The sequence below is a fragment of the Ylistrum balloti genome, unplaced genomic scaffold, assembly GCF_031769215.1.
Source record: "Ylistrum balloti isolate Yb309-2 unplaced genomic scaffold, AGI_CSIRO_Ybal_v1 Utg370668, whole genome shotgun sequence".
Lineage (NCBI taxonomy): Eukaryota > Metazoa > Mollusca > Bivalvia > Pectinida > Pectinidae > Ylistrum > Ylistrum balloti.
Window position 1 is genome coordinate 255,061 of NW_026782404.1, and position 27,320 is coordinate 282,380.

Consider the following 27,320-nt stretch of genomic DNA (forward strand, 5'->3'; position numbering starts at 1 on the left):
GTGTTCATACACCAAACTCATGTCAAAGGTAGAGAGTGTTGTCCAAGCATTAACAATTCATAACTTATCTAAACTATGATACACCTAAGGCCTAAATCAAACAACTTTTTTTTAAACTTCAATCAGAATAGTATAAAATGCTGTTTAGCTTATAAATAGGTACATAAATGTAAATATATTTTGTTCTTTTTTTACACTTGACAGCTGGTTTGTAAATTCAAAAATCTAAACAAAAACATAAATTGAGACTTTTCAAATACAAATATGTTCTTTTGTACATGAGATTTGTATTTCCTTACCAGAAAAGACAAACATATCCACAGCTATAACCATGAAGCGTTTGAATCTGTCTATGAGATCCGAATGTGAAACTGGGATGACACTAAGTCGTTTTTTACGTCCGAATGTCTCCAGCACTGAAGTAATGATACCAGGTTTACCCTGTTTTGCCTGGCTTTGGTCAAAGGAGACAGTTCGGCTGATTCCAGGCAGCACTTTTGCACTTCCATATGATATATGACTCTCTGTGTCGCTGGATTGGGCTTCTTCATATGGAAGATCTAATGATAAATGGAATTTTGAGCTGATCTGCTTGGAAGGGTGATTTGTGCCATATGCTGGGAGGTAAGGCTGGGAGGGGTACCCCAAAGGGGTGTGTCCTTGGGAGGGAAATTGTGGTGCAGAGAAGTTGTGCCGAGGTCGAATACCTCCTACAATCAAACAGGTTAGTGTAAGCATCACATTGTTATCATCATTATCACAACATAGTGTCACCAAGGATACTATCTTGATGATAATGAAATATAAACCACATAGTAATCAAATTCTGTGATGATAGTGGTTTTAAGGCTTGGAGCAGGTCCAGCAGTATCTACCTGGTATGATACTTTTACCCAAAAATGGAGGGTGAAAATGTCAGTTGTTCTTCATATTTTGCAGTTATTGATCAATATAGATACATATTCTGTTTAAAGATATAACTTTTTTGTGAGATGGAGGTACCAAATTTTTAAGAATTAATGACTCAATCAACTTCTTACATTCCCCATGCTTCAAAACACCATGCTACACTGGTACAGCAGAAAACTGTAGAGGGTACAACTCAACAAGATTGCCCGAGTTATTGTCCACATTACAGAATATTTAATGTAAAACCTCCTGGATTATAATACAATGCTTAACACTTCACAAAACAAATTGAAGTAAAGATGACTGACGAGAATATATACCTGGAGTTTACTCTAAAATCTATTGGTTTACACAGTTCATGTGATCAATCAGAACTCACCATAATAACTGGAAGCCTGTGATGAAATTTGTCGTGACATCCAGAGAGGTCTGTTTTCCTGACTGGCACACTCCATGTAGTGTAAGATACTGGACATGATATGCAGCTCGATAGCTCGCATACACTGGACCTGTTTACATGATTTACTTCCTGTATAGTAAAAAAAAGAAAACAAATCTATATTGACTTCAAAACCATAAATTGTAGGTTTCAATTACAACTTTTAGCTTGTGTACAGAACCAATTGATCAAACTCTACACTACAAATAGTGTTGGTTAGAATGTCGTAAAGTTCATTTGGACTACTGGCTAATGGTTGCCCGTGTTGTTTCCATGCATCATTAGCTTACACATGTACTGTATAGTGATTTATTTTCTCAGGATTTCTCCTTTTATCTTTAACATGTTAGTCAAAATCAGTACAGTTTCCTACAACTTTAATGGTATAATTACTAGGCTAAACTCTACAAGAAAGATGCAATCATGAACTGTATATACAGCACGATCTAACATCTTGGCAAAGATATCCAGTAATCTGCTAAAAAACCAGATGTATAAGGATTCTCATTTACAAATCTGATTTAATTACAGGTGTTTTATTCAACTTACCTGTCTTCTGTAACTCTCTATCCTCTAGGTATCTCAGCAGCTCCAGGATCTCCTCTACCCTCTGTAGATGTAATGATCCACTGGCACTGGTTCAAAAGACCAAAGTGTAAAGGTCAAAGTTCAAACTCATTCCAATGAAAATTAATACTTAAGTCTTTGATAACATGGAAATAAGAAACTTAAAATAAAATCATGGACAGAGGTTGGCAAGGGAAAAAAACCCTTATCATTGGGAGTAAGTATTCACCAGTATACAAGTCTTTTAGATAAGTTGGGAATCACTGAATCAAAATCACAGAATTGACTTATAACCACTGAAACTATTAGTACTCAGATAATAACAAGTCAGAGATGATTTTTCATGATTCGAAGTGATCAGAAATGTCAAATGTATAGTGTAACTCAAGATGATGGAAAGAAACTGTACAACATAATTTCTGGAGAAAAATTAAAGTTGGCAGAGTTAATTTTGAGCTATACATTATTGGTACTTACCTGAACTCTCGTACCACTATGGTAGACAACAACAGCTGTATGGTGTTAACACACCTCTGATGATCTCCTAGTTCTCCCTGGTCACCATCCCTACAACCAAAAATCATTTGGATCATGTAGGAGCCCAATACTATATCATTTCTATATACTGTGATAATAACTTGAATCAAATGCCAAAACTGTTTTACATTTTCATTGTTTCCTTTGCAATTTAAAGAATGAAACCTTAAATTGTCCAATATAATATAACAAAAGGTATGATATAATATAACAACAGTATGACCTAATATAACAACAGTATGATATAATATAACAACAGTATGACCTAATATAACAACAGTATGATATAATATAACAAAAGGTATGATATAATATAACAAAAGTATGATATAATATAACAAAAGGTATGATATAATATAACAACAGTAAGATGGATGTGATATAACAAAAGGTATGATAATGATATAATATAACAACAGTATGATATAATATAACAACAGTATGATATAATATAACAACAGTATGATATAATATAACAACAGTAAGATGGATGTAATATAACAAAAGGTATGATATAATATAACAACAGTATGATATAATATAACAACAGTATGATATAATATAACAAAAGGTATGATATAATATAACAACAGTATGACCTAATATAACAACAGTATGATATAATATAACAACAGTAAGATATAATATAACAAAAGGTATGATATAATATAACAACAGATATAATATACGATATAATATAACAACAGTATGATATAATATAACAACAGTAAGATGGATATAATATAACAAAAGGTATGATATAATATAACAACAGTATGATATAATATAACAACAGTAAGATGGATATAATATAACAAAAGGTATGATATAATATAACAACAGATATAATATATATATAATATAACAACAGTATGATATAATATAACAAAAGGTATGATATAATATAACAACAGTATGACCTAATATAACAACAGTATGATATAATATAACAACAGTATGATATAATATAACAAAAGGTATGATAATATATAATATAATAACAACAGTATGATATAATATAACAACAGTATGATATAATATAACAAAAGGTATGATATAATATAACAAAAGGTATGATATAATGTAACAACAGTATGATATAATATAACAACAGTATGATATAATATAACAAAAGGTATGATATAATATAACAACAGTATGATATAATATAACAACAGTATGATATAATATAACAACAGTAAGATGGATATAATATAACAAAAGGTATGATATAATATAACAACAGTATGATAATATAACAACAGTATGATATAATATAACAACAGTATGATATAATATAACAAAAGGTATGATATAATATAACAACAGTATGACCTAATATAACAACAGTATGATATAATATAACAACAGTATGATATAATATAACAACAGTATGATATAATATAACAACAGTATGATATAATATAACAACAGTATGATATAATATAACAACAGTAAGATATAATATAACAAAAGGTATGATATAATATAACAACAGTATGACCTAATATAACAACAGTATGATATAATATAACAACAGTATGATATAATATAACAAAAGGTATGATATAATATAACAACAGTATGATATAATATAACAACAGTAAGATGGATATAATATAACAAAAGGTATGATATAATATAACAACAGTATGATATAATATAACAACAGTATGATATAATATAACAACAGTATGATATAATATAACAACAGTATGACATAATATAACAACAGTATGATATAATATAACAACAGTATGATAATATAACAACAGTATGATATAATATAACAACAGTATGATATAATATAACAACAGTATGATATAATATAACAACAGTATGATATAATATAACAACAGTATGATATAATATAACAACAGTATGATATAATATAACAACAGTAAGATATAATATAACAACAGTATGATATAATATAACAACAGTATGATATAATATAACAACAGTAAGATGGATATAATATAACAACAGTATGATATAATATAACAACAGTATGATATAATATAACAACAGTATGATATAATATAACAAAAGGTATGATATAATATAACAACAGTATGATAATATAACAACAGTATGATATAATATAACAACAGTATGACCTAATATAACAACAGTATAATATAACAACAGTATGATATAATATAACAACAGTATGATATAATATAACAACAGTATGATATAATATAACAAAAGGTATGATATAATATAACAACAGTATGATATAATAACAACAGTATGATATAATATAACAACAGTATGATATAATATAACAACAGTATGATATAATATAACAACAGTATGATATAATATAACAACAGTATGATATAATATAACAACAGTATGATATAATATAACAACAGTATGATATAATATAACAACAGTAAGATATAATATAACAAAAGGTATGATATAATAATATAACAAAAGGTATGATATAATATAACAACAGTATGACATAATATAACAACAGTATGATATAATATAACAACAGTATGACCTAATATAACAACAGTATGATATAATATAACAACAGTATGATATAATATAACAACAGTATGATATAATATAACAACAGTATGATATAATATAACAACAGTATGATATAATATAACAACAGTATGATATAATATAACAACAGTATGATATAATATAACAACAGTAAGATATAATATAACAACAGTATGATATAATATAACAACAGTATGATATAATATAACAACAGTATGATATAATATAACAACAGTATATAATATAACAACAGTATGATATAATATAACAACAGTAGACCTAATATAACAACAGTATGACCTAATATAACAACAGTATGATAAAATATAACAACAGTATGACCTAATATAACAACAGTATGATATAATATAACAACAGTAAGATATAATATAACAAAAGGTATGATATAATATAACAACAGTATGATATAATATAACAACAGTATGATATAATATAACAACAGTAAGATATAATATAACAAAAGGTATGATATAATATAACAACAGTATGACCTAATATAACAACAGTATGATATAATATAACAACAGTATGATATAATATAAGATATAAATAACAAAAGATATAATATAACAAAAGGTATGATATAATATAACAACAGTAAGATATAATATAACAAAAGGTATGATATAATATAACAACAGTATGATATAATATAACAACAGTAAGATATAATATAACAAAAGGTATGATATAATATAACAACAGTAAGATATAATATAACAAAAGGTATGATATAATATAACAACAGTATGATATAATATAACAACAGTAAGATATAATATAACAAAAGGTATGATATAAAATAACAACAGTATGATATAATATAACAACAGTAAGATATAATATAACAAAAGGTATGATATAATATAACAACAGTATGATATAATATAACAACAGTAAGATATAATATAACAAAAGGTATGATATAATATAACAACAGTATGATATAATAAAACAACAGGTATGATGGATATAATATAACACAAAGTAAGAAGAAGCATTCAACAAGGGAACTAAAATTTCCTGGTATATATTTACCTGTAGGATCGATTTATTCGAGCCAGCATGTTGGTGAGAGTTTCTACTAGACCAACCTCTAACATCATGGATCCAAAAGTAGAATCTTTGGTAAACAGCTGTCAATGACAAAACTTGTGATTCAGTACTCGTTCATCAACAACATTACTGTACACATTGAAACTTTTAACTTAAAGTAACAAATTTCTACAAATACAAATTAAAGTAAAATTACTCCATGAATGAAAACTTCCCATTTTAATAAGGCATATGAGGTTGTGAGTGATGTATAGCTAACTGCAGACTTGTTTCATTGTGTCAGATAACTAGTAACTAGTTTGTGGGAGATGGTAGGTGACTTGTTTGTGTGAGATGGTAGGTGACTTGTTTGAGTGAGATGGTAGGTGACTTGTTTGAGTGAGATGGCAGGTGACTTGTTTGTGTGAGATGGTAGTTGATTTGTTTGTGCGAGAAGGTAGGTGACTTGTTTGAGTGAGATGGTAGGTGACTTGTTTGAGTGAGATGGTAGGTGACTTGTTTGAGTGAGATGGTACGTGACTTGTTCAAGATGGTAGGTGACTTGTTTGAGTGAGATGGTAGGTGACTTGTTTGTGTGAGATGGTAGGTGACTTGTTTGAGTGAGATGGTAGGTGACTTGTTCAAGATGGTAGGTGACTTGTTTGAGTGAGATGGTAGGTGACTTGTTTGAGTGAGATGGTAGGTGACTTGTTTGAGTGAGATGGTGTTTGTGTGGTAGGTGACTTGGTAGGTGACTTGTTTGAGTGAGATGGTAGGTGACTTGTTTGTGTGAGATGGTAGGTGACTTGTTTGAGTGAGATGGTAGGTGACTTGTTTGAGTGAGATGGTAGGTGACTTGTTTGAGTGAGTGAGATGGTAGGTGACTTGTTTGAGTGAGAAGGTAGGTGACTTGTTTGAGTGAGATGGTAGGTGACTTGTTTGAGTGAGATGGTAGGTGAGTGAGTGAGATGGTAGGTGACTTGTTTGAGTGAGATGGTACGTTACTTGTTCAAGATGGTAGGTGACTTGTTTGAGTGAGATGGTAGGTGACTTGTTTGTGTGAGATGGTAGGTGACTTGTTTGAGTGAGATGGTAGGTGACTTGTTTTGAGTGAGATGGTAGGTGACTTGTTTGTGTGAGATGGTAGGTGACTTGTTTGTGTGAGATGGTAGGTGACTTGTTTGAGTGAGATGGTAGGTGACTTGTTTTGAGTGAGATGGTAGGTGACTTGTTTGTGTGAGATGGTAGGTGACTTGTTTGAGTGAGATGGTAGGTGACTTGTTTTGAGTGAGATGGTAGGTGACTTGTTTTGAGTGAGATGGTAGGTGACTTGTTTGTTAGTGAGATGGTAGGTGACTTGTTTAAGTGAGATGGTACGTGACTTGTTCAAGATGGTAGGTGACTTGTTGAGATGGTAGGTGACTTGTTTGAGTGAGATGGTAGGTGACTTGTTTGAGTGAGATGGTAGGTGACTTGTTCAAGATGGTAGGTGACTTGTTTGTGTGAGATGGTAGGTGACTTGTTTGTGTGAGATGGTAGGTGACTTGTTTGAGTGAGATGGTAGGTGACTTGTTTTGAGTGAGATGGTAGGTGACTTGTTTGTGTGAGATGGTAGGTGACTTGTTTGTGTGAGATGGTAGGTGACTTGTTTGAGTGAGATGGTAGGTGACTTGTTTTGAGTGAGATGGTAGGTGACTTGTTTGTGTGAGATGGTAGGTGACTTGTTTGAGTGAGATGGTAGGTGACTTGTTTTGAGTGAGATGGTAGGTGACTTGTTTTGAGTGAGATGGTAGGTGACTTGTTTGAGTTAGTGAGATGGTAGGTGACTTGTTTAAGTGAGATGGTACGTGACTTGTTCAAGATGGTAGGTGACTTGTTTGAGCGAGATGGTAGGTGACTTGTTTGAGTGAGATGGTAGGTGACTTGTTTGAGTGAGATGGTAGGTGACTTGTTCAAGATGGTAGGTGACTTGTTTGTGTGAGATGGTAGGTGACTTGTTCAAGATGGTAGGTGACTTGTTTGAGTGAGATGGTAGGTGACTTGTTTGAGTGAGATGGTAGTTGATTTGTTTGTGCGAGAAGGTAGGTGACTTGTTTGAGTGAGATGGTAGGTGACTTGTTTGAGTGAGATGGTAGGTGACTTGTTTGAGTGAGTGAGATGGTAGGTGACTTGTTTGAGTGAGATGGTAGGTGACTTATTTGAGTGAGATGGTAGTTGAATAATTGGTGTCAGATGTCTTGTGACTCATTATAGTAAAGTGATTTGTGCCACTCTTGTGTATTTGATAAATAACTTATTTTATGAATTTGGTCTGCAACGTATGTGTCTAGAGGTCTGTAAACTCATCTGTATGATGGTCGGACTCACCTATGTGAAGTGGTCAGTAACTCACAAGTGCTTAACATTCACATATGTACATGTCTGTTGGTCAGAAAATCACCTGTGTGATGCCCCAGCACACATATGTACATGTCTGTTGGTCAGAAAATCACCTGTATGATGGCCCAGCACACATATGTACATGTCTGTTGGTCAGAAAATCACCTGTATGATGGCCCAGCTCACATGTGTACATGTCTGTTGGTCAGAAAATCACCTGTGTGATGGCCCAGCACACATATGTACATGTCTGTTGGTCAGAAAATCACCTGTATGATGGCCTATTACACATATGTACATGTCTGTTGGTCAGAAAATCACCTGTATGATGGCCCAGCTCACATGTGTACATGTCTGTTGGTCAGAAAATCACCTGTGTGATGGCCCAGCACACATATGTACATGTCTGTTGGTCAGAAAATCACCTGTATGATGGCCAAGCACACATGTGTACATGTCTGTTGGTCAGAAAATCACCTGTATGATGGCCCAGCACACATATGTACATGTCTGTTGGTCAGAAAATCACCTGTGTGATGGCCCAGCTCACATATGTACATGTCTGTTGGTCAGAAAATCACCTGTGTGATGGCCTAGCTGATATGTGGTCAGTAGCTCACCCTTGTTAGTGGACCACAAGTCACAGTACATAGGTAACATATAAACCATTTTAATCACCTGTGTATTGTGGCCTGTATAACACATGTATTTGTTGACTAATATGTCTCATCTCCATAATCTTAAAAATGACTTACCTATACAAGCTGGACAACTCAACTGTAAAAGGTGTTTGTGAGTAAATTACAATTAAGTCTTACCTGTAGAGTGAGAAGAAGACTGTTACTACAAAGCTCAGAATCAAACACAGTCATGTCGAGCAGAGATGTAAAAAGACCAATGGCTGCTTGCTGTAGTGGTGACAAGTCTTCCAGACAAATTTCCATGTCCAACCTACAAGAAAAATGGTTATACAAATCCAAAGACCTATGAAAGGAATATACTCAGCAGAGATATTTGTAAATCATAACTAGATCCTCTATTATGTATGAACATTTTGTACCTGCTGGTGAAGTTGAAGGGTCGGTCCATGATGAGTGAGATGACTTCCTCTATCTGTTCCTGGTGGGTAGGATACTGATAGAGCTGAGCACCAATCAGCAGAAAACCCATCTTCTGGAGAAAAGTGTCCACCAGCTCTGAGTTGGTCAGTGTAGCTCGCTTCAGGTAGGCCATCAGTAACTGACAAAGAGGTGAGGAGTCACAGTTAAGAAATCATTACACCAGGTAATATAACATACCGATTCATTTGAATTGAATAGAAAAAAGTTCATATTGAATACATTCCTTTAAACAGAGAACCTTACCTTGAGTACAGCTGTCCTGATTTGTGGAGAACTGTTGTGTGCCAGGACAATGAGGATATCTGGCTTAAGGACTTTGTTAAAAACCTTTTGTGTTGTACTGTCAGGCATGGTTACTAAGACATTTGACAGGGTCTGGAGTAATCCTGAAGAAACAAAATTTATCATGGTATAGAGAAGAGGTAGCGTAGCAATTCTGTACACACATGGAAATTATTTCATTTAGCATCTGACTTAATAATCACTTAGTTTTGTTACAAACCATTTAATTCCCAGATACAAGCATCTCCTACACACAAGAAAATAAGCACTTTTGTATAGCAAACAACCCACCTGCAGGAAAATAAGACAACCCATTTTCCACATTGTTTCTTCCTACTGGATAAATGTCGTATCTGCTCAATATTGAATCCACTTAAAATAGGATGAGTCTACACCTAATCTACCAATAATGCATCAGATCTCTACCTACTCCCTATCTATGTATAAATTAGTAAGACCCAACTCTTATGTTATTGATATAAACTTAATTTATTTACAACAATTGCAAAACAAGCTATCAGCTTTTATCAATCACTCTTGTTGGTCCAGCTGGAACCGTACAGGGGTCTTACTCTGGAAGGAACCTGGAGTACTCATGGGAAATCCACATTGTCTGGCTAGTGATCCTTTACCTTTTCATGTCCATTCCAGGAATTGAACCCCAGACAGGTAGGTGAAAGGCAAGTGCGTTACGATTGCACCACCGAACCACCCACCCTTATATCAATAAGCTATCTATCTCTCTTTGCCTACCTACACAAAAAAAAAATAATAATAAACCACTACTAAAGAGAAAAATAAACTTTCCTATCAAATATCTCATACAGAGTCATAATCTCCACTATACTTACCAACACACAGGGCTGTGAGCCCTCTTTCTCTCTCCGATTCATCAGCATCAGTGTCTGGTACATCAAAATTTACGTCCGACCTTGGTGCATATAACCCTTCCTCTTCATTCTCAGATTGTCGTGGAAATGTGGAAATCTGTAGTGAATTTTCTTGTAAAATCACAGGAAAGTTGTTTGTAACTTTGTCGAATGAAGAGTCGGATGCCTCGTTGAGTGAGGAGCTGAGTGAGCTTATGTCTGTGGTATTGGTGTTGATAACAAGATGCTTCCCTTCATTGTTCTCGAAATCAGAAACAGTCTCTGATGTATCCACTTGGACACTGCTGTGGTCACTCACTCCTGGTACAGCTGACCATGTTGCCCAAACTGTAATACAGATAACAGCCATGTAAAAGTTTATAATTTTATTCTTATTCAAAATGATTTTGGATTTTCGTATTAATGATATCCTTGTTTTTCTGTGACGATAACTTAGCAATACCTAGGAATTTCAGAAGTATTGTTATTAGTTGCTACATATCAATATCATACATCTATATAACTATTATCATCAACATTATCAATAGTGTTAGTCATACAAGGCAACCATACCTTCTGTTTTGATATCATTGTCTGGTGGGACAGGACTTGTCTGGGAGACAGAAGGGCACTTGTTCTCTGGTAACAGGGCGTCTTCTGGGCTCATGGCGACATTACTGGCCTCATCAGATAACTCAGGGGCTGTAAAATATACAAGGATCTGTTAACCATCAAACAATATACCAATTTGACACAGTCAAAGTTAGTGCCTTATGTCAAAACCAATTTCAGTGAACCTTGTGTAGATAAATGATGAACAGACTTCCTATTCAGTTTTCAGTTAGTAACCTTCAGACAACAGTAAGACTGATGTCTTCAGGTTATTTGTATCAGTTTGGCAGCATCAGGTGTGTTTCCAGAGCATAATTTTTTTATATACCTGTGTTGGAGCTTGACTTTGATTCTGAAATACTTGACAGGGTATCCTGATGACTTGGGCGTCTGATCTGGGACAAATAATCCTTTTTCTTCATTGCATTTGTCTCAGGTAGATCTGGAACAATGCAGGCATGAACTACAGATATTTTGTCATCCAGAGTGTAGCATGATTGCTTGTTAAAACATTGAAAGCATACTAAATGTTGAATTATCTAGTATTAAGATAAACTATGATGAGACCTCAGCTTGAGATTATTATGGTAAACTATGATCAGACCAAGGTCTGAGAGAAATTCCTTTTTTTTCTCCAGTCAATCTTGATTTTCCAAAGTCTAGGCTTAATACCGCATAATTCATCATTTGGCTCTACAGTATCTAATTCTAAACTTGTATTGATTACTTGTGTTTTTTATACAATACACTGAAAAACTTATCCTTCCAATAGTCATCATTTAATGACTTACCCCACCACAGGCTGAAGTAGAAGTCTGCCTTCGCATGATTGATGTATGTGCTCGCAGCTGGGTGGACATTTAACAAGAAATCACACATAGACACAATCAGATGGACATCAGGAGGCGATCCCATCATGCTTTGGCATATACTGACCACTGACTGACCGATGTCTGTAGAGAAAGAAGGACGTGCATCCTGAATTCTCTCCTGCAAATCCAGAAATAATATATTGTCAAAAAAAGCACTTTTTAAAGGACCAAATTCATCTTATATTAGATATATACATATTTCATAGAAAGAGAAAAAAGAACAACAACACTTTGGCAACAAGGAATATAAAGCAGGTCCTATTAGTAGACCTGAACTGATAGCATCAGGTACATTATATCTTAGTTCATAAAGAATATATTACAATTACTTTTTGAACAGCAAAGATACCCTCTCCTACTGACTCCAGTTTATTGAATCTTCTTTAACTTCAGGAAATTTTAACTACCATAGAAAAGTATTACATAATTTTACATGCTTTCCTTTGGGGATTTTAAGTTAAGGAAAATTCCTTAAGTTAAGGGAGATTTTTGGGGCCTGTACAAATGTGAAAAAAGGAAACTCTTATATCAGAAATCTGAAATAATTCCTAATTGTGCAGTGCAATGTTAATCAACATTGCACGGTAATGAAATCTTACCAATCTGTGATTGACAAGACAAATGCGCCAAGGATTTCATGATGCATACAAATCTTTTTCATACTATCATTATTGAACAATTTTGAGAATATTAAAGTAAATATAAAATGAGTGCATCTAGTATTTAATAGTACTCATAATTTTAAAGTTTGAATATCTAACCTGTAGAGTAGAGAGAGTAAACCTACCCTGTACATAAGGAAAACCTTGTTAAGAATGTTGATAGACTGGAACTGCTTAATATTGAAGGCTTGTAGAGGGTGATCTTCCCTGATCAGTGAGGCAAGAGCACGGAACATGAGGAGTAAAACTCCACATTCAGAATTTTCCCAGATCCGCCAGTTCAGGAGCAGTTCCTCAATCACGGACATGTTGGTCACCACTGCCTCAGATTTACGGCGCAACACCAAGGGAATCTCACCCATGTCAGTACGGAACAGTGACTCACTGACACTAGCATCCATCAACACCTGTGTGAAATTATCATTTTGTAAGAACATGGTAACAACATGGAATTGATGTATCTATAATCTCACTAAATTGTTTAAAGAAAATGAGAAATTTTGCTCTATTATGAATATTGAACTAACAGAATCTACTTTGGGAAGAAATATTTTTTTGTATTTCAAGACAGGGAATTTTCTTTACTTCTAAATTCTATAGCTGTAATACTGTCTCTGCAGCATTACTCTTCTGACATTTTTCAATAAAGTTACCTTGAGAGTATGATAGCCAACACAACTGTGAGAGCTAGTCAGGACTTTGGTGAGGAGCTGGTGACCAGAACAGGCTATGTAGTCCCGTCCTATGTAGGATGAATGGTTGACAAAGGCAAACAACAGCTGTAGAGCTTTAGACTGACGCACCTCTAAGTCCGTGTACTGTTCACCCTTATCCTCATATACCTTCGCAACCAGGAACAAAATGGCGGATGCTCCTCCGACCTCTTCTAGTGCCTTCTCTAAGATATAATGAGTGTGAGCAGTTATCTCACCTTGGACTTCAGTGGGGATGTTGGTTGGTTGCTGTGACAGCAGGCTGGAGTGGACACTGGTCAGCCCAAGGTTAGTGATAATAGTGGCAGGTTCTTCATTGGTGGGACCAAAGGTTGAGTAATAACCCATCTGGTCAGAGTTCCATGCATCGTATGAAAGAACTACACTTGACTACAAACAATTAAAAAAGATGAAAAAATATCATTGTTAGCATAAAATCTATGTAGCATAGTCTATTGTCTCCAACCTGTTGATAAACCTGAGGATTCAAGAAGTTTTTGCTATAGATTTACATCAGAGTCATATTTTGATCAAAGAAAATAATATCAATACAAAAAGACTTACTCTGAGACTGTCAAGGTCATCATCTTTGAGGCTCACTAGGGTATCCATGGCAACCCCTCCACTCGCCACAGTGGCCTTGGACAGTCTGGGAGGGTAGGAGCGACCCACACCTGAACTGTCACATTTACTCAGTGTATGGCAGCTTGGCCCAAGGGTGTACAGATGCAGGCATTCTTCCCCACCAACACAACAACCTTGAATTATTTCACAGCAAAGTCACTTTTTGTTTACATTTTCCATGATAATCATAAACAACATTGAAAACATTCTGGAAAAAGTCATTATCAATAAGCCGTTGCAGAACTGATGCCAAGATCACAGTGATACCAATAAAAAATTCATAGTATTAAGCAAATAATTGACTGATTTTACCTCGAAAGAGCATAAAGGATGCAAGGGACCAAGATGCAAGAGGATCTGTGCTTGACTGCTCATCTAACAAGTGTCCCAGACAAACAGTAAGATGTTGGGTATCAATGTGAGCATGTTTCTTAGGAGATGGTGCCACCTGGTGCTGGAGCCAAAGAGTGTGTGTCCTACAGCCATCCAAGGTCAAGGTCACCTGATACAAATTAACATTAAGTTGAGAATGCATAAAATCATTAATTTGAGGTATGTAAAGCATGTCAAGCTTAAGTTCCTACAGAATACACGATACTGTTCTCCGTCAATTGGTGTGCTGTATTTTGTTAGAGTGGTTATTGTTGTGGCATTCATTACAACATGTTCTGGTTCTCTGGTTCTGTGAAAAATTCAAATTTTACAATTTTAATTTTCAAAAAAATTAAATGTTTATGTATCTAGCTTAGATTAATCTCAGACAAAAAATGCCTCAAGTAACTACAGGTACATGTGATGCTGACCAACTCTCTTTGCTGCTCATACCTTGCCTTTCAGCACTTCCAGCTTTGGGTTAGTGTCATCACTGCTCAATTCTTTGTCATGTTCCTCACTGTAATTGACCACCAGGTGATGCCACTGTTCCAAACGGAGGCAATCCTTGCAAACCGCCTCCTTTTGCATTGATCCAGTGATTTGTATTGTTTCTGATGTGACCCTATGACAAACCAGGTTTCATACTTTGAAATTACAAATGTTTTCTTCAGTATTAACCTTCAATACAGACAATATCAAAATGTGTCTGTTTCAGATTCAATAACAATAACTGAAGTTTTATATACAGACAAAATCTGTCTTTTTTCCACAAACTTTTTGTTTGTTTCCTCTACATACAATGAAGCTTTAAGGATTCAGGATAAACAAACAGTCGTATGGTGCTTACCTGAACAAGAGACTCCTACTGGAAATGTTCACCCAAATCTCCAACAATTTGTCTTCATTGCCAATGGATACAACATGGAAGAGATTTTTTGAGGCCAGAAGTTCAGACTGTTTTCTATGCGTGATGGTGTCAGACAAATGCTCACCTACAATGACACAATCTTCAGTATTTTATTTGTCTAACTATTCTCTCAGCAAGAATGAAAACACTGTGTTGCTTTTACTACCAATGTATACTAAGTTCCTGTGAAATGATACAAACATACGAAGTATACTGAATGAGAAATCCTTAAGAGTATTGAATACTTGTCTTATGGTGGATATCAAACATGTCAAAGATTTTACATTAATAGAGAAATCTAATTAAGTTTGATTGATTATTCCCGATACTAAGTGGACAGGTATGAAGGACCATAATTCATCCAATTAAATATCAGCAGACATGAGCCATGTCAGAGATTTCAAAGTAATTTTATTTAGTTCTATCCTTGCCTTTACTTGTCTGAAAAAAATTGCCCAGGAGAAATTTCAGATTGGGTTTGAAGTAGAAAAGCTACTAATTATGTTACAGGTACAGCAAATGTATGGATTCATAGGGATTTGCTCTGTTGCTAAGGTTTTAGTGGATATTTATAATTAAGTAGAAATCAACAAATGAGCAGAATATAGAGATGCTTTATTGCAGTTTTTCAGATATATAGCAGTCTTACCTTCCATTGAAGTGGAATAGTCTTGGGTCTTGTTAGACCAAGTATGTCCCTGAGTCTGGACGGCTCTATCAGATATCTGTAGCCACATTGCCAAACTGAAGCCCTCTATCCCTGGAGGCCACACCAGACCTCCATGCACCTCCTGGCTGATGGCTGCTAGTTGCCATGGCTCTTGTTTCACACCTCCTTCAAGGTCATCAATGTCCCTGACAACATCATCAGCGGTATCTACTGAGGTTGAAAAAGTAGACATGGGTATTGAGGATACACTCCCGTATGGATTGGAGGAAACCCTGTTATGTTCTGCTGATCCCTCTGATAATAAGTGTTTCCCTTGTAGAGTTGATGACATCCTCTTTTTCTTTGTGTCCTTAACTTTCTTTCTCTTACAGGGAAAAGTCACTGAGTGGTAAGGCATGGTCCTTGAGTTCTCCACAATAGACAGCAATGTAGACACCACAAGATCCTGTCAAATACAGAAGTGTAAAAATTTTGCATTTGCATAATGCAAAAAAATTCCTCAAACGGGATGTCACCTATAGATGTATAAAGGCTGATAAATTGTATTATATTCTTTAACAAACCTGTGGTATCCCTTGATGTTGCAGCAGACGGATGATCATCTGGAGTTCCTTGGCTGTCACTTGATGCTGAGCAAGTAGTTGTATCAGGGACATCAGAGCCTTTTGTACTAAAACCATATAGGGACACAGCATTATAATTATATATATCAGCATTATAATTATATATGTACTAGTACTGTACCACTTCAACCATATAGGTTCACAGCATATGATGTTTGGAAAAATTAAAGAACAACATTTAATTAATTGCCTTAACATATAAGCAAGGAAGAGACTACCATTCTGTTGTAAACTATATAAAACATTGCCTGAATACCGACCCATACACGAGTCACTAAAACATTGTGTTTTTATATAGTTTGGAATTCTCACTAATGACCATGACAAATCTGCAGATTGATAGTCAGAACTCTTTGGACTAGTACACAGGCACAGTGTGCATACTTCTGATCCAGACACTGCAATACATGTTTTTTTCTTACCAATTTCTGCAGTTGTCTTTGATACTAATTCTTCCCAGAATCCCACCAAAATATCATGTAGCAGACCCTGGCGAGTTGAAAATAAACATTTAAAATGTGTGCTACAAATAGCAGCTGGGTTCATTTCATGTAACACATTTCAAAATTTTTTATTGACAAGCCCTGACAATAGCTTTATGTCATTAACTCTTGTAAGATGTTTAACAGGATTTTAGAAATAGAATAGTACATGAGAATGAACATTCTCATCACATTAACACTCAACTGCTGACTGATGACACTATTAGGAACACAAATTGTACACCTGCATTTACATATTGAACAGCTATTTTCATCCATTTTTTTTTAAACACCAGAATACTCAAGAAAGGACTTTTATAACCATCATTTTACAGCCACAATCACCTTTTCACTGACAGCCAACACTGCCACATGGTTGGCACCTAGTGTTTGTAAAAGTTTGACAAGGACATCTGGTAGAATCTCGCATCCTTCTCCCTGTCTCTGAGAGGCCACCAAAAGGTTGACCACTAGGCGGAATACGGCTGGGAAGTACTCGCGCTGCACCTGTTGATCCATCACGCCAATCTTGCGTAGATCATCCTCTGACATTACCTCAGTGTCAGCATCATATCCTCGTTCTGTTGACCCATGGTACTCAAGGTCATCATCACTATGACTCTGTAACATCTGTCTAACATCATCATCATCTATATGGTCTTCCTTAATAAACTGTGAGAAAAACAAAGAAAATGCAATATTAGTCAAGGGACATAACTCCTTCAAAATCAATAGCAGAGAACCAAGGGACATAACTCCTTAATAATAAAAAAAAAATAGCTGACAAAATTTTAAAAGTTTTAATCAAAATCAATAACTATATATAGTGAAACACCATTCAAGAGAGAGCATAATTTCTTTATGAAATGGTATACAGAACAGACTCTGTGTTTAGTAACTATATATAGTGACCCATTACACTCGTTTGAGTATAAGTGTTTCAGTAAAACTAGACAGAGAAACACATGGTTTGCTGTAAAAAATAACAGCAATCACAACAGAATAAAAAAATGACGAAAGGAAAAAAATCGACGAAAGACACTGTCATTTACCTGGTGAGATAAGTTCATGGCCTGTGTTACATCTAGGACACTTGTTTTTTTTGGCATGGCTGATGACAAAATAATGTCAAAGAGCATTTTCAATTTGCAGACTGGGAGTTGAGCACAACCAAGGAAGGCATTGTTTACCTTCTGCCAAATCCTCTCCTCAAGATGTTTCTGTAATGTCAGTAAATTAACATATTAAGTTGAATAAAGAGATTGTCTATTTATTTTATAATGCTGTAAACATCATGTTTATAACAGTTCAAATGTTCACTCTCTTTACACCAAATTTGCTGAAATTAAGAATTAAATAATTTTCTCAATTAATCTAATTTTCAATTTGTCTTTTTATTGTAATTTGAATTCTATCCTACACAGAATACAAAGAAAATATTAAATGAAACAGGTTGAAATTACATTTACTGAAATAATGTAAGGAAGACATGTATAATAGCTATCCTTGCTGCCAAAGGTTACCTTTATGATGATATCAACTTTATTGGGAATAATCGGCTTGCAATACTTGCATAATACAACTGCAACACAGTGCAAGTACATAAAACATGTCACTTGTCAGTATTACAACCTTAATGAATTACAAACAGCAAAAGTAGTTAAACAGAAGTCTAGAGGAAAGGAATCTCTCTTATCTCACTATTCTACAGTTATATAGACAGTTCACTACAATAGACAGCTGTAATACAGAAGTCTAGAGGAAAGGAATCTCTCTTATCTCACTATTCTACAGTTATAGACAGTTCACTACAATAGACAGCTGTAATACAGAAGTCTAGAGGAAAGGAATCTCTCTTTCTCACTATTCTACAGTTATAGACAGTTCACTACAATAGACAGCTTAATACAGAAGTCTAGAGGAAAGGAATCTCTTTTTCTCACTATTCTAGTTATGGAAGGCCCTCTATTAGCTTCAATCCTATAGATAGTCCTTGATTTGTAGTCTCTCACTCTACTAGTTACTAATGGTGGGAATTAGTTAAAATCCACAATCAATTATAGGTTAAAATTGGAAAGGCTGTTGAATGTAGTTTATCGATTACATAATTGACTGACTGTGAGTTCAATATCCATAGAAAGTAAATGTATTCTCCATTGCAATATTGTCTTTTCTGTAACTTAAAAATGAAATACCTCACTTACCTAGAATTGATAACAGAATGAATATCATTGGCAAATTCCATCTTTATTATGCATAACATTAATTTTATTTTTGCTAAAAAAAACACCCAGGAAAATATTAGGGTACCGTTAATCGATCAAGAAATAACAGATTATACCCGATCATTGTCCCATCACCAGTGACTACAATTCTACAACGGAAAATGGTTTATAATTTGTAATGTCTCTGTACTACATTTCTGCAGGTATAGATGGTTGAGTAATGTTAAAGACTAGAGATAGAGAGGGTCGGAACCATCACCATTTGTTTACAATTATAATCACCTCCTCACACTCTGCGCGAGTAGTTGACAGGTCATTCTCCTCTGGCTGTAACAGGTATCCATATAGTCATTACAATCAACCCAAACAATACTTTATTCTTGTTATAACAAGATGTACAATGTTTAATTCAGTGGCCTTCAGGGTCATATTCTTGAAAAGTCATTTAAGAAATAGGTGATAGACGCATGAGGGTTAATTTTGATGATTGTGTTTGATATTCTACCAACAGCCAAGGTAATGTGGGTTGGAAAATGCCTAGTTACATCATTAAAAACACCCTGATACTCGTCATGACAATTTTGGTCAGAAATTATAACCTAAATATTTGAAAAATAAGTATTTGTAATATGATTACTTTTCTTTCAGTGTCTAAGTCTATATCAGCAGTGTGGAAAAAAACACCAGTATTATTTATGGACTCAGTATCCATTTATCCCAACACTTTACAGAAGAAGTAACGATAAATCTGATGCACTGGTCCCAGTTGTTCAAGGGCTGGTTAGAGATAACCAGTGGTTAGTGCAAATTTTCTAAAACGAATTTAACTAAATTTGAAACATTCTTTTTCATAACACAGTCATAGCTTTGTTGAGAAAGGTCAGATTGATATATTCTGAAGGTTAATTTTACACTTTTATTAGTTCAGTGGCACCAATTTGGAATTTTTCACTAGCTACGAGTTAACTCTTACTAGTTATTGAGCAACCAGGGTATTTATATATAAAATCCCCTTCTCAACCAAAATAAAGAAATGTGTGTCGAACAGACAGACAGATCTACTCAGACTTTGTCTACATTGTGATCACTGTCTTAATGAGTACTTAACAGTGACTCGTTCACATGTAATGACTTCCATGACAGATTTAGGCCATCATCTCTGACCACTGAACTTGACACTGACCCCTTAAACTTGACCATATCTCTGACCACTGAACTTGACCTGGTACACCTATAATTAAGTTATCATGACCTATTTAGGAAATAAGCATGAAATAGATAAGTTAATCTGGGTTATCTACAAATATTGCAGTTATATTGTAACAGATGTATAAACTGTTTAAGCTCAGGTAGGTCAAGTCCATTTCTTTACAATGGGGAAATTGTGCTATGGAAACAGTACAATCTGACAGTGATTGTTACACAGAAATGGTATGATTACATATTGATGGATCCATGAAATGTACTCCTCACTTATAGTAATAATAGAATATTTACTCATGATGAAACTGGATAGTGTGGCATGGGGTGTTATTCAGCCAGATCTGAACTATGACTTGGCCTTGCACCAATAACTTGACTAAATACAAAACATATTATTTAAACAAGAAAGAAAAAGACTTTGTGTCCTTGTACCTCTTTGCAGATTTTTATCTAGGTAAATACTGTTCTAGACTCAACCTATATGGGAGTGGGACTCCACATACAACAATGAAGTTCAGAGAGAGACAAGGTATTATTTAGCCAAATTTGCTATTTAACCTTGAAAAAGCAAGAACAATGTCAGAATAAGTGAAGGACAAAGTGTTGGACAGACCTGGCATTGTCCTTCATCCTCAGACTGGATATTGGTCTTCAGTGTGTGTAACACATATGTCTATAATTTTTATTCAGTTTCCTAGAACAACGGGGAAATGAAAAGTTGGGCAAGAATCAAGATTAACATGTGAACACATAGGACAGAAATGAGAACCAATCTTTGTCAAGAACCTATGACTTTGTTATAATCCTACTTATAGATTAACTCCTTCAATTCAACTAAAGATATTTCAGGGCATTATCTATATGTCAATGTACAAAATGTAGCATCCCGACAAAATCTGTACATTATAACATATATAAAAATATCCCAGGTGACCCTGTATAACACAAATCTTGGGTTTATCGATGATAAAAAGGTTATCATTTACAAAACCACATAAAACAGATGATAACCATTTTATATTGGCCTTGACATGTACTTTGATAAACCAAAAGTAGCACACTTACCGGATTTATTTTTTAGAAAAATCCCCAGTTTTAACATACAGTCAATATAAAATAATTACATATCATACTAACATTGAAAATTTTTCCCTTATTCAGAAATATTAAAGTACATAAGATTAATGAAAGGCCAATGTTTCTATAGCAACCTTGAAGATTCTTACCTGATGACCAATGTTTCTATAGCAGCCTTAAGATTCTAACCTGATGACCAATGTTTCTATAGCAACCTAAACATTCTTACCTGATGACCAATGTTTCTATAACAGCCTTAAGATTCTTATCTGATGGCAAATGGCATTCTGAAGATTCTAACTGGATTGTCAATGCTCCTACAGAATTTTAGATAGACTTACCTAATGATCAATGTTCCAGCAGCGTGTAAAGTACATAGTCTTACCTAACGATCAATGTTCCAGCAGTGTGTAAAGTACATAGTCTTACCTAACGATCAATGTTCCAGCAGCGTGTAAAGTACATAGTCTTACCTAACGATCAATGTTCCAGCAGCGTGTAAAGTACATAGTCTTACCTAACGATCAATGTTCCAGCAGCGTGTAAAGTACATAGTCTTACCTAACGATCAATGTTCCAGCAGCGTGTAAAGTACATAGTCTTACCTAACGATCAATGTTCCAGCAGCGTGTAAAGTACATAGTCTTACCTAACGATCAATGTTCCAGCAGCGTGTAAAGTACATAGTCTTACCTAACGATCAATGTTCCAGCAGCGTGTAAAGTACATAGTCTTACCTAACGATCAATGTTCCAGCAGCGTGTAAAGTACATAGTCTTACCTAACGATCAATGTTCCAGCAGCGTGTAAAGTACATAGTCTTACCTAACGATCAATGTTCCAGCAGCGTGTAAAGTACATAGTCTTACCTAACGATCAATGTTCCAGCAGCGTGTAAAGTACATAGTCTTACCTAACGATCAATGTTCCAGCAGTGTGTAAAGTACATAGTCTTACGTAACGATCAATGTTCCAGCAGTGTGTAAAGTACATAGTCTTACGTAACGATCAATGTTCCAGCAGTGTGTAAAGTACATAGTCTTACCTAACGATCAATGTTCCAGCAGTGTGTAAAGTACATAGTCTTACCTAACGATCAATGTTCCAGCAGCGTGTAAAGTACATAGTCTTACCTAATGATCAATGTTCCAGTAGCATGTAAAGAACATAAGATTCTTACCTGGTGCCCAGTGTTCTTGTAGCAGGCACTACACACAATTAGGAGAGCCTTTAGTAAGGATAACCACATGAAGCAACCCACAGGAGGCATAATTCTCCCAAATCCAATGGACTCCGCACCAGAGTCTTCTGATGTGTCTGATGGCATCTCACAGTTTGGTGAATACATCTGCTTCAGTATCACCATCAATATATCCTCTGCTATGATCAGAGAGTCTGAATCCTTAAAATGAGACACAAACTTATCACTGTTAATACACAGCTTGCTACAGGTCTCCCACATGTCAACCATCAAAGCTAGGTTTCTAAGGCACACTCTAGACCCTTCTTTGTCCTTTGTTGTCTCTGAAAACCTGTCTGTGGTGGAGCAGCATCCTGGCCAAAGTGACTTTTCATTGATATCCCCTTTTGTTTTCACAGCTAGACCATCTATAAATGCTTTTATGACCATTCCACCTTTAAGAGTATCACTATCTGTTGTTTCATTTTCATTGCACTTTAGTCGATTCTCATCTAAAAGAACTAAGGCCTCGAACACCTTTAGGGTTGGTTCACGAAGAGCATCATCTTCCAGAATCCCACAGATCTGTCCTAGTCCCCGCTTGGTGAGAAACACTTTGAGCACAGAGTCTACCTGTAGAAGGTAGGGCAAGGCTGACAGACAATGTACTTTAGTAGCTATGGAGAACTGGATCCCATCACATTCCTCTGATGAGCTCTGTGACACTTTTCCCCATGTTCCAATGAATGATCTGAATGCTGGGAGATACACTCTGAAGAAAATTTCCTCCTTCAAGTCAGGTTTTGCACCTATGACCAATACCTGAATATGTTTTGCTGTCAATTCACTGAGGTGTGCATTTGAGGAAAACATCAGTGCTCTAAAATACTCCATAGATGACCACCTTGAAACTGGTTCTGTACACTGTGTCAAACTTTTTCTTGATACATCTCTACTTGAAAAACCACTGTCAATATTTGTTTGGAAAGTGTCATTCGCCTTTGCCATTTTAGAGTCAGAATGAGAATAATTTGAATACTTCTGGCAAAATTGAGAACTACAATACACTGATTTGCCAGTACTTCTATAACTGTCCATCCCTCCTAGATAAGGAAACAAGATAATCTTATTAAGTGTTTCCAGAGCATAACTCTGGATGGCTGAAGAGAATGTACACATACTGCCAGTAATACAGGACACAATGGACTCCAGTGGAACACAACAACACATGGAAGAAAGGTGCAATGTACTGAGCACATCTACCTGGGACACTTTAGATTTGATGGTGGGAAGAATAGAGAGCAGAAAGGAGCACCAGGATGCTACCAGACAAACTCCACAGCAAGAATCGGGTAAGGGTGTTGTGGAATGTTCTAAATGATCTACCTCATTCTCGGACTTCAACGTAAATGGCTGACCCAGAATGTCATGGTGGTGGTCAAAATAGGAACCATAGTAACATTTCTGATGTTTCCTTTTCAGACAGGACACTGAGTGGATGTAATTCACCTTGACCGACTTTAAGGTGTTGAGGAAAGAACTGATGATCTTAATTGGCTCTACATCAATACAGTCCATGAAACAAGACTCGCCAGCCTTACTGCATTGTTGTCTGTCATATTCTTTAATTACACATTCTAAAAAGTTGAATCCTTGTCCTTGGCCAAAATCTTCTACAAGTTCAACAGCATTTTTAATATACACTAGATTGAAAGGCAAGTTTTGAAATATCATGTCAAAACACATGAGCAGACCAATGTTTATCTCTGAAAACAAGCAGAATTCCTGATCTACAACCTGGACATTCCCTGACTCCAGTCTGCTTGGCTGGTTTGTCATGGATAACTGGATTTTGATTTCCTGGAAGTGATTGACCTGCTGGGCCACATCCAACAAGACTGACGTAACCTTGTGACCCAGGATCACTCCAACACCATTTTGTTGAGTAGATATGACTCCACACAGGGACAGAACAACCCGTAACAACTGTCGCTGGAAGAAAATACTGTCATCTTTTTTCCAGGAAGAAGCTAACAACTCATCCATTTCAGTGGTTACTGAGGGATACATGCCAGTTAACAGATGCAACAAGTGTGGCAAGATGGAGGGCGATATGACCTTGATCAATGACACCTGGTCTAAGTCTAGTAAACACAAGGACTGGATAAGGTTGAGTATCAGACTGCACAGGTCCTGTGTACTACAAAGCTTTGGATCTTTTTTAACTTCCGTCAACATGGCATAAATTTCTTGCTCATTTTCCTCTATCATGGAATCCTGTCGAGTATAGTTCTCCTGGAATCGTGAACTTGACACTAAACATCTTCTAATCAGCCTCTTGTTCCGTCTTATCCTCGGTGCTTGGTCTTCATTTGAATGGTTACTCCCTTCATCTTGGTCCGAAGTTTCTCCAGCTCTCTGGTTTTTATGGGCCTGCTTCCGAAGCTTTCTATCTGGTTTGTTGGTATGGCGATGCCTGACCTGCTTGTGTTTGGGGATTGCTTTGTCTCTTGTCTGGGAAGACTTCTGCCATTTATATGACACCTCAAGTTGGGAGAACACATTCCCTATTGGTGGTAGACAATCAGTTGATGATTTAGATGTCAGCATATCTGAAAATCAATAAAAAAACTAGTAACAGTTGCTTGGAGATAAGTTTCATATTGGTGATAGTTATCTTAAGGTAAATACCTTAGGTGGTAATAAATAGTTCTCAACACAAGGAAAAGCAAACAAGAGTCGATAAAGGTTGAAGAAAAAACAATTAAATCCTATACATAGACGTGATCATCAATTTAATACTATGTATCACATAGGATGCTAATGTATGCTTTGGGATACCATTTAAGAACTGAAATTTGTGGTGCTGGTGCTAATCTTTTCTGGTCCATTATTCAACAGTTACAAAATTCGGTGTAGAATCATGTTCAACTTCAGCTTATCACTGAACCTTTTGTATAGGGCTGATAAATTAACAATAATATATGATACCATGATATGAATTTGTCAAGGTAAAATTAGTAATCATTTTTTCATTACAAGGCCCATTCATTGTTAACCTAATTTCTATTATAATTTTAGCATACAACAATTTTAAACCAAGTTTTAAAAGGAAAACAGAATGACTGGTATATATTCATTAGTATATTCTGCTATAGTTACTTACCAGCCTTGGTTTCTCCAGGGAGGAGGGTGTCCTCTCTGAATCTAAGACAGAAGGGAAGAAGGGTGACCAGCAAGTTACTGAAGTCTCGACCCACTGATAGTCCCTGTGTATGAAAAAACAGTAATGTTATTACAAGCTATTTTCATAATTCAAATGATTTCAAACATCAGTTTTGCCTGTATTGAATTAAAACAAATAATTAATTTCTTGTTATATGAAAACAACTTTAATCCACAACGATGGGGATTATATACATACCTGTACTCCATGTTTACTGATGAGTAGGAGAAGTAGCCAGCCCCTGCCTCTCTCCAGGTAGTTCTGTAGGGAGGGGATTTATACATACCTGTACTCCATGTTTACTGATGAGTAGGAGAAGTAGCCAGCCCCTGCCTCTCTCCAGGTAGTTCTGTAGAGCAGAAGGGTCATCATCATCATCCTCACAATTGGTTACCTGGATGATGTCATTCATGAACTCCTGACAGAGTGAGTTTACCACACTCCTCATTTCACTGAAAACACAACAAAAACATAACATAAAATTTCGGTCTGCATTTGTTGATATCTTTTTGTTGATATCATGTCAAATGCTTGGGTTACTTTAATAAGGTTTCTTATCCAGAGAGATCCTAGGCCTTGGATTACATCCTCCTTCAAACAACGCTGTGGTTTATACTTCCTGATATAAAATTTCCTGCTAAAATGTGAGTGGTTTTTATATTCTTATCATTTTTCCTTGTCAGACTGATGTAGTTTAGATAACCCCATTATCTTATTTAATATCTGTGCATGTTAACAAATAGGAATTGTAAAAATAGTCAAATTGATAATTTTATGCCATTTTGACACCATGTTTAAACAATTAGTGTCTTATCTCATTCCTAAATTTCCGTTACAATGTTGTTTCTGTCTACCTTATCTAATCATGCTCGTCTAAATTCTGTTTGTTTTTATGTTTGTGATATTTAAGCAGTCTCTGTCACTTTAAGACAAATATAATGTAAGAGAAACAACTAAAATAGAACATATCTTAAAAAAGATAAAGAGTTCAAAGGTAAGGAAAAAAAAGAGAAAAAAAAGAGAAAAAAAGAGAAAAGTGTAAAAAAGAATCATCAGAAACTGTATGTTATATCAAAGACATAATGAATGTAAATATTGGCATCAAATTATAGGTAAATATATCAACAATCTTTTTTCTGATATTATATATTTATGAATATAGTCAGACATTACAATCAGTG

The 27,320-nt window shown here is 35.2% G+C and overlaps 1 protein-coding gene across 1 annotated transcript in view; it reads right to left on the reverse strand.

Annotated features, from left to right (window-relative positions):
* Positions 1–26,587, reverse strand: part of LOC132557393 (lysosomal-trafficking regulator-like) — a 40,040-nt gene extending 13,453 nt beyond the window's left edge. The window contains 27 exon segments of the mRNA XM_060221891.1: positions 300–710; positions 1,289–1,438; positions 1,898–1,983; positions 2,393–2,482; positions 6,041–6,138; positions 9,235–9,367; positions 9,477–9,655; positions 9,781–9,923; positions 10,671–11,036; positions 11,262–11,390; positions 11,629–11,742; positions 12,092–12,290; positions 12,960–13,241; positions 13,488–13,937; positions 14,112–14,305; positions 14,484–14,673; positions 14,997–15,168; positions 15,394–15,538; positions 16,103–16,568; positions 16,687–16,793; positions 17,169–17,235; positions 17,562–17,900; positions 18,281–18,448; positions 19,724–19,780; positions 22,914–25,525; positions 26,080–26,182; positions 26,426–26,587. Of these exon segments, the coding sequence (XP_060077874.1) occupies positions 300–710; positions 1,289–1,438; positions 1,898–1,983; positions 2,393–2,482; positions 6,041–6,138; positions 9,235–9,367; positions 9,477–9,655; positions 9,781–9,923; positions 10,671–11,036; positions 11,262–11,390; positions 11,629–11,742; positions 12,092–12,290; positions 12,960–13,241; positions 13,488–13,937; positions 14,112–14,305; positions 14,484–14,673; positions 14,997–15,168; positions 15,394–15,538; positions 16,103–16,568; positions 16,687–16,793; positions 17,169–17,235; positions 17,562–17,900; positions 18,281–18,448; positions 19,724–19,780; positions 22,914–25,525; positions 26,080–26,182; positions 26,426–26,587 (7,612 nt within the window).
* Between the last annotated feature and the right edge of the window lie 733 nt (positions 26,588–27,320).